The sequence below is a fragment of the Rana temporaria genome, chromosome 3, assembly GCF_905171775.1.
Source record: "Rana temporaria chromosome 3, aRanTem1.1, whole genome shotgun sequence".
Taxonomy (NCBI): domain Eukaryota; kingdom Metazoa; phylum Chordata; class Amphibia; order Anura; family Ranidae; genus Rana; species Rana temporaria.
This window is the reverse complement of record NC_053491.1, coordinates 457,276,494-457,285,575: the sequence shown is the minus strand read 5'-3', so window position 1 is coordinate 457,285,575 and position 9,082 is coordinate 457,276,494. Positions and strand designations below refer to the sequence as shown.

At 54.4% G+C, this 9,082-nt stretch overlaps 1 protein-coding gene across 1 annotated transcript; it reads left to right on the top strand.

Annotated features, from left to right (window-relative positions):
• The first annotated feature begins 2,807 nt into the window (after window positions 1-2,807).
• Window positions 2,808-8,831, top strand: LOC120933476. Its single transcript, XM_040346707.1, has 2 exons — window positions 2,808-3,362; window positions 7,724-8,831. Exons 1-2 carry the CDS (start codon window positions 2,861-2,863, stop codon window positions 8,317-8,319), a joined length of 1,098 nt encoding a protein of 365 aa, XP_040202641.1. The 5' UTR covers window positions 2,808-2,860; the 3' UTR covers window positions 8,320-8,831.
• Window positions 8,832-9,082: the final 251 nt, after the last annotated feature.

Genomic DNA, 9,082 nt, shown 5'->3' with positions numbered 1-9,082 from the left:
CTGTGGTGCTCCAAAAAAAGTCTGCCGCTTCACTCACAGTACTAGTCCCAGCCTAAACCTGGTTCCGTTGATTCCACCGCTGGCCGCCACTACCCACTGTCTGGTTGCTAGGACTGTCTGGTGTCTAGAAACCAGTGATATCATGTAATGTAGAGAGAGGCCCCAGCATTCAGAGTGATGTAACTTCCTCCTCCTAGTGCTCAGCTCCACCCACCTCCTCCAGCCCCTGTGGCGGCAGCCCCCCTGCTCAGAAAGGGAAGTGGATTTGAGAGTCTAAGGTGAGGCCATCGATGGTACCTGTTGGGCTACCAAGAGGGAACCAGGCAGAGATGCAAGGACAGAGAGGAAGGCAGCTGAACTGGTGCTGGATAACAGATAACACCCTCGGAGGGAGTCCTTCACTGTTGGGGGATGTGACCGTCCAAAATGGAGGAATACAAGTTGCAGCATGGACCCCTCAGAGCTGAGCATGTGCCACCCCCCCCTAAATCAAAGAGATGCTGGCGGCCACAGAGGGGATGGCGCCAGGCACCCCACAAGAGGTGAGAGGCAATTAACCCAGATACCCAAGCTAGTGCCCCCCTACCTGGCAAGTTAGTGGAGCCAAGTTCCAGCATTGGGCTGCAGGACACAGGGCTGGTTCACACCATGTTCAGGGAGGGACAGTAGGCTGGTAGCATAGGCCAGTGGTCCCCAACCTTTTTGGCACCAGGGACCGGCATTGTGGATGAAAATTGTGCAGAGGCCCGATGATGCGGGCCGACAATGCCGTTTTTCGCGGCAAATTTGACAGGAAATGGCTGGTGTTAGCACTTCAATCATCACAACACCATGGTTAAAATGGTGTCAGGATGATTGAAGCACATTATTTTTATATTGTAATATAAAATTAAATAGTTAAACTCATAATGCAGAATCTGCCACCAGATGCAGATTGCCACATGCCACCAGATTGCCACATGCCACCAGATGCAGATTGCCACATGCCACCAGATGCAGATTGCCACAGTGCCCATCACTGTCACCTTGGTACGCTGGCCAGGCTGTGTGGGCGGAACAGTGGCAATGCGGGCGAGCAGTGGGAGATGATGTCATCTCTCTGCTCGCCTGCTTCTAGGGGTGCAACGGATCAAAAAACTCACGGATCGGATCGATCCTCGGATCAGAGTCACGGATCGGATCATTTTTCGGATCAGCAAAAAAAAAAAAAAAATATTGCCCCCACCTCACTGTAACATCCACTATTGCCCCCACCTCACTGTAACATCCACCATTGCCCCCACTCATCACCGTAATGTCTACCATTGCCCCCACTCAACACTGTAATAGCCAGTCCAACATTGCCCCCACTAATCACTGTAATAGCCAGTCCAACATTGCCAAAACTCACTGTAATTGACGCGCTCTTGCAGAATAATTAGCCGACTAGAAGATCCACGAGCAGATGAGGGAGGGGTGATGACGTCAGCGCGCACCTAGGCAGCCGCCGGGTGTACCAAGATGGCCAACCGCTCCGGAGCTAGGCCGAAGCCGCGGCCTTTCCTATGGCCGAGGCAGCGGTGCGCTCAACGGATCGTGGTCTTGTGCGGCGATCTCTCTGCTCGCCTGCCGCACCGGAGGCTTCGCGGCCCACCAGTAAACAGGCTGCGGCCCGGTAATGGGCCGCGGACCAGGGGTTGGAGACCCCTGGCATAGGCAACCTGTCGGAGGGGGAATAAAGATGTATCAGGCTACGCACATTGTGAAGGATACGCGGTGTGCTTAGGATACACTATGGGCGTAGCCGGATACTGTCTTTGTTCTTCTTCTCTGGTGCTGTGCTGGTCTGCTGCCTTGCAATAAGCCTGCAGGTGTCTTGGTTCTCCTCTCACTGTAAGGTTTTGGTAAAAAACAAAAAAACAGGCTGCTCAGTCTAAAATGCCTGGGCCTATTTTTTGTCCCAGTCCAACCTGGCAATGTGTATTATAAAATAACTGCCATTTTTTTTATATATCACATACTGGTTTCTTCTTTCTGTGTGCTACTTAAGCCTCTTTCAGCACTGACATGGCAGTTACTGTTTCTAGCTGTGTTGACAGTGCTGATATAGCAAACTTTCCCTTTGTGTAGGAGCTTCCTGTAATAAAGACCAGTCATTGCTGCTCTCTCTCCTTGTGCAAGGTGACTGGTCTTGTCTCTGCCCCTTCCTGTAGTCTTCTACAGGCAGCCAGACAAGTTCGTAGCTGCAATGCAATGGAGGCGGAGGACAGCATGACAGGGTGTAGGGAACTTAGGTGTAGAAAGGGTTAAAGTTAGAGGGGGTGGTTAATAGGATCCTAGAAATTAACTATTGGAGGAGGTGAGGAGAGGGGGAGGAGAGTTCAGTGAGCTAGGTGATGCTGGAGGAGGGGCAGCATCAGTCCGGGGGAAGAAGCAAGGAGAGAAGTCCTGCAGCCTGTCTGTGTATCGGGTCAGCGCTCTGGGTCATCTGTGGAAAAGGCAAGGAAGGGAAGAAAAATGTCAGAGGTAGCCGGGTTGTTAGCGCAGCTTCAAGCTGTTGCGGAGGTCCACGGCGCGGACTGGCTGCAAAGCCAGATCACCGCCACTCTGCGGGGGGTGCAGCAGGCCCCGGTCGGGTCTAGGCCTGCTTCAACGCGCGCGAGGCGGTCGATACCGCCGGAGCGCTTTAGCCCAGATAATACCCCCAGGTCACAGCGTCGGGTGCGGAGTCCCAGTAGGCCCCCGTCGGGCCCCCCCGCCAAGCAATCTCAGTCTGCCACTGCACGGGCGGGGGGGCGGGGGGGCGGGAAGCGCGCAGCGCGGGGGAGCCTCTCGGGTGCTCAGGCCTACCTCCCCTGTGTTGGTGCAGGCCCAGATTCACATGGCTGTCCCCGGTGGCGATGTTCCGGTCGGGGGGGCGGCCCGGCGTGGGAAGGACCCTCAGACAGGCGCCGGCCTAGCTCGGTCCACAGGCGGCGGCCTCGCACGCGGTGGGGATGCGTTCAGGGATGCAGATGGAGCGACACCAGGCCAGTCACGTCAGTCGGGAGGTCCCGCCTCCAGGCACCGTTCGGAGTCTGGGAGGGTTGACCGGAGGGGCAGTGGTGCTCAGGCTGCAGCCGCAGTGCTGAGGGATGATCTGATTGAAGAGTTCAGCAGCGATGGAGACGAGAGCCCTCGGGGGGTGGTGGCTCCCATACCTGTCACAACGCCAGCTGTGTCCAGAGGTCGGGGAAGGAGTGAGGAGGTTCGTCAACGACCACACGGGCAGGCGGCGACCGGTTCCAGCAGCAGTGAAGAGGGGGAGCTGCCGGAGGACCCCGCGGAGGATGGACGTTATGGGAACCTGTCGGCTGGAGGACCTTCACGGCCGCGCCGAACCGGTAAGACTACATCTAATGTGGTTGCGGGGGGTAGGGGTGGGGTTAGTGCGCAGGACATTAGTGGGGGGGTGGCGGTGCTTAGTCCCTCAGGGGAGGGGGGTGTGTGGGATGCCTTACGGGAATTGTTACGTAGGCTAGATGGGGGTGCTCCTCAGGTTGCGAGCCCGCTGGGTCCTTGGGTCCCCCCGGTGCCAGTACCCCCCCTCCCGGTTCCTGCCCCCGCCGTTCAGGCGCTGACAGCGGTAGTTGTCCCTCCCCCGGTGCCGGCGAATCCAGGGACAGGCGTGGCAGGGACACAGACGGACAAGGACGGCGTGGGAACGGCGGCGGAACGCAAGGACAAAGACAAGGACAAGGACGGGGACAAGGTGCGGCTGGATGACGCGGCTAGGGGGGAAATTTACATTTGCTTTGAAGGGCCGTTGGGTGCCCATCTTAAGCCAGAGGTGAGGGAGAAAATTCAGAAGGACGAGTTTGTGGAAATATTTTCCCTGCTCCCGTTGGAAAAATTTCACCTCGACCGGGTGAAGCCGGACGAGAGCAAAAAGGATGAGGAAGAAAAACGTCGGTATAGGCTCATTCCGCGGACGTTTACGAATTGGCTACAGGCGTTTGCGATTATGGCTAGCGTGATCGGGGAAAAGGCCCCCGAGAAATGCACGGCCCTATTCTGTTACCTTGATGCCATTCACGAAGCGCATAGGGTGTACGGGGGTCTGGCGTGGTTGAGGTATGACGAACAGTTTCGTCAGCGCAGGGCGGTGCGTCCCTCCATCCGCTGGGACCATAAGGACATTAGCCTGTGGATGAGGTTGATGACCTCGACCAGGGCGGCGGGCCAGTCCTTTCCTGGGGGGGCCGGCGGCGCTTCCTCCGCGGGATCGCCGGCCCTCAAAAAGAAAGGGGTGTGCTGGCAGTTCAACGACGGAACCTGTCGTTTTGGAGGATCATGCCGCTTCAAGCACGAGTGCTCAGGGTGTGGTGGGTCGCACGCGTTCAATAGGTGTTTCAAACAGGGGAAGCGGGCCGGAGATGGCGCTGGAAAAGGGAATGACGCCGGTGAGACTGGAAAGGATGCTGCCTTTTCTAAGTAAGTATCCGGACAGGGCGGCGGCGCGTTTGCTAGAGCAGGGGTTCGGGGAGGGTTTCGTGATTCCGAGTTCGTTGGCGGAGGTCCCTCCGGTGGCGGACAATTTGCGGTCAGCTCTGAGACATCCGGGGGTGGTGTCGGCTAAGCTGGCCAAGGAGGTGGCGCTCGGCCGGATGGCCGGCCCGTTTCGGGAACCACCTGTGGGGGGTTTGGTGGTGTCCCCGTTGGGCGTAGTTCCGAAGAAGGAAGTGGGTCAATTTCGGATGATACATCATCTGTCGCACCCAAAAGGGGGGTCGGTCAACGATGGTATTGATCCGCAGAGTTGTGCGGTTACCTATACATCATTTGATGCGGCGGTGTCTTGGGTTAGAAAGTACGGGAAAGGGGCTTTGATGGCAAAGACGGATGTGGAATCCGCCTTCAGGCTGTTACCGGTGCACCCCACTAGTTTGCGTTTGCTGGGGTGCCACTGGCAGGGGGAGTATTTTGTTGATCGTTGCCTGCCGATGGGTTGTTCCATATCGTGCGCTTTGTTTGAGACGTTTAGCTCGTTCTTTGAATGGGCGGTCAGGGAAGTGGCGGGGGTGAATTCCGTCATCCACTATTTGGATGACTTCCTGTGCATAGGACCCCCGGACTCCCGCTGTTGCGGGGTTCTGTTGGGTACGGTACAGTATTTGGCGAAACGTTTTGGGATCCCCTTGGCCCCCGACAAAACGGAGGGCCCTGCGTCTGAGCTGGTGTTCTTGGGGATCACCATTGACTCGGTGGCGATGGAATGTAGGCTACCAGAGGATAAGGTGTTGGCTTTGAGGAGGGAGGTCAGTGAGGCCCGGGTGAAGCGGAAGATTCGATTGAAGGAGCTCCAATCCTTGTTGGGGAAGTTAAATTTCGCGTGTCGGATTATTCCCATGGGACGCATTTTCAGCCGAAGGCTTTCAGGGGCCACGGCAGGGGTCCGGGTGCCAAACCATTTTGTGCGCCTGACCAATGAACTGAGAGACGATCTGAGGGTTTGGGGAACGTTCCTGGACTCTTTCAATGGTCGTTCGATGTGGCAGACGGGGCCGGTCAGCAACGCCGACCTGGCTCTATTTACCGATGCGGCGGGGTCAGTGGGCTATGGGGCCTATTTCAACGGACGGTGGAGCGCGGAGCCCTGGCCGGAGTCTTGGAGGGCAGCAGGGTTCCTCCGGAACCTGGTGCTGCTGGAGTTGTTCCCCATCGTGGTGGCGATGGAATTGTGGGGGGAGTTCTTCAGGAATAAAAAGGTGCGCTTCAATTGCGACAACATGGGGGTGGTGTGGGCGATCAACAGCATATCGGCATCCTCGCCCCCGGTGATTAGGTTACTGCGGTACTTGGTACTTAAGTGTCTCAAAGTGAATGCCTTGATATATGCGGTGCACATTCCTGGGGTGGATAACAGATTGGCGGATGCTTTATCTCGTTTCCAGTGGGCGGAATTCCGGATCCTGGCGCCAGGGGCAGAGGGGCAGGGGGAACCCTGTCCTCAGAAGTTGTGGGACATTGCACTGGAGTCGCCGCAGGATTGATTCGGCAGTCGATCAGCGAGGGAACGTGGCGAGCTTACTCTAAGGTGTGGCAGGAATGGTCCGCACTGAGGGAGGAGGTAGGAGGGTCGGAAGATCCAGAAGACCTGCAGTCGTTGGTCTTATACTTTGTGTGCTGCAATTACGAGAGGGGAACCTCGGGTGGCGCCATTAGCAAAAAGATGGCGGCATTGGCTTTTTTATTTCAGATGGCGGGCCTCAGGGATTTTACAAAATCCTTTGTGGTGCGCAGGGTGTTAAAGGGATACAGGAAGGGCAGTACTACACGGGATTCCAGGCGTCCGGTGTTGTTCGCGGTCCTGGGTACGGTATTGGGGAATTTGGAAAAGGTTTGCGCATCGCTTTATGAGCAGATACTTTTTCGGGCTGTTTTCGTTCTGGCCTTTTTTGGGGCATTCAGGGTGGGGGAATTAGTTTCCCCCTCCAAGGTGGTGGGGGGAGGACTACGAATGCAGGACGTTAGGTGCCTGGAGGAATCGGTGGTGATTTGGCTTAGCCGTTCGAAGACGGATCAACTAGGTAGAGGCGTGAAAATAGAGTTGTTCCGGGGGAATTGTCCACTAACATGCCCGGTTGAGGTGGTAAGGCGGTTTTTGGGCGTTCGCCCAAAAGGGGGGGAGGCTCTGTTCATCCATCAAAAAGGGGAATGTTTGTCTCGGTTCCAGTTTACGGCGGTGTTCCGGAAATGTCTGAAGGAGGGGGGTCTAGTCCCGGGAGAATATTCGGCGCATTCGTTTCGAATAGGGGCAGCAACGGAAGCGGCAAGGGGAGGCCTGCCTGCAGATTCTGTAAAGCGGATTGGCAGATGGGAGTCTAATTAGGGGTGTAACGGATCAAAAAACTCACGGATCGGATCGATTCTCGGATCAGGAGTCACGGATCGGATCATTTTCGGATCAGCAAAAAAAAAAAAAAGGTCCGTTTTTTCATTGGTCCAAAAAAAAAAAAATGCATATATATATATTATATATATATATATATATATATATATATATATATATATATATATATATATATAATAAAATAATATTTTTTTTTTTTTTGGACCAATTAAAAAAAGGAACCTTTTTTTTTTTTTTTTTTTTTGCTGATCCGAAAAAAGAGCACAATAGCAATTCACAGGGGTGGATTAAAGAGGAAGCAGGTGAGGCTGTTTGGGACTTAAAGTACAATCTTGATGTTTTTACAGATATATATATATATATATCTGTAAAAACATCAAGATTGTACTTTAAGTCCCAAACAGCCTCACGTGCTTCCGCTTTAATCCCCCCCCCCCCCCCCCCTCCCCTCACACCAGTGCTTCACTGCTAACTTTCCCATTCAGCTTGCTAGAGCCCAGTGCACAGCGTGACACGCCTCCCCGGGGAGGCGGGGAGGCGTGTCACGCTGGGCTCTGGCAAGCAGACTGGCCGCCGCTCCGGAGCTAGGCCGAAGCCGGGGACTTTCCTAGGCCTAGGCTCCGGAGCGCTCCGCGGATCGCGGGGTGTGCCGATCCGAACGGGGTGGCCCGTTCGGATCACGGATCGGTGACGATCCGTTACACCCCTAAGTCTAATAGATATAAACTGTATGTACGGCCTCATTTGTTGTAAACAATGAGGTATCGGTGGTTGACAATGCTGATGTTAATGTTTTCGGGGGGTTGTTTTTGGTCCTGCTGGGTATTGTTTTTCTCTTTTATGTCTTTACAGATCCCCAAGGTTGTCTGATTTGGATCCTAGGACATTCATTTGTGTTTTGGGGGGCAAGAAGGGCGGATGTCAAGCCTGGGGGGAGACAGCTGGGGGTGCCCAGGGAGGAAGGAAGGGTACGATGGATAGGGATTAGGGGTCTCATGTGGCAGAAGGTGTTACCCGAAGTTCACAGGGGGGCTAGCTTAGACAGGGCCCCGGACATTTTGGTGATACATGCGGGGGGGAATGATTTGAGCGTCCGGCCGATGCGCCAGGTGATCAAAGACATACAATGGGATATACGCCGACTGCGGGCCTCTTTCCCTGACCTGATCATTGTTTGGTCAGATATTGTGGCTCGCATGGCCTGGAGGGAGGCCAGGTCATTGGAGCGTTTGGATAAGGCCCGGATAAAGGTGAACAGAGAGGTGGGCAGGTTTGTGGTGCAGCAAGGTGGGATAGCGGTTCGCCATTCAGATTTAGAAGTTGAGACTTGGAGGTACCTGAGGGGGGACGGGGTTCATCTCAACCCGATCGGGATCGATCTTTGGGCTCTGGGATTGGAGGAGGGCGTTAGGAGGGCTTTCCTGGTGTGGCGGCGGGCCCAAGTGTGAGGTGGTCCCACTTGTGCCGCGGTGGCGGTGGGTTCCCCTGCCGTTTGGTAGAAATAGACGGTGGTTAGGTAAAAACGGTGGGGGGGCATAGTTACAGGGATGGTGTCTGCCTTGGTGGTCTGGTGTCAGTCTGGACCACCAGGGGAGAAGTGGGTGGGTCTGTGGTCAGCTAGGTCTTCGAGTCGGTAGTCGCGACTGGGGACATGTCGTTAGCTAAGAGGGTACCACAGGCCCAAAAGAGTGATCAGGGGTTGTCAGGGGGACTGACAACCAAGGTATGGTTAAAAGGTTTAACAATTGAGGAATAGGTTAAATATTTAAAGTTGGGTGATATATATATGTATATGATGGTGTATATATATATATATATATACAGTTTTTGTATTTGTTAATAAAGGCCTACCAGGCCATTTTAAATCCAGCAGGTGTCAGTGTGATTATTGGGAAAGGTTTAATGTTAAGGGGTATATGCTTGTATTGGTTGGTGCGGTAAGTTATCCGGCTGCCCTAGTCATGTAGTGGGTGGAGCCTGCTGGGTGCCTCCCACAGCTCTGCTCTCTGCACAGGTGACGTACAGCACAGTGATGACACAGCTCCCAACTGTCCCTGATTTCGAGGGTCTGTCCCTGATTTGGAACAATGTCCCTCTTTCCCCCTCATTTGTTCCTCATTTTTGTCTGATTTATATAGTTGTCTATAAAATGAACTTTTTATCTTTCAAAAAAGTGTTTCCCAGTGCTAAACCTTTCTTCCAAATTCCAAA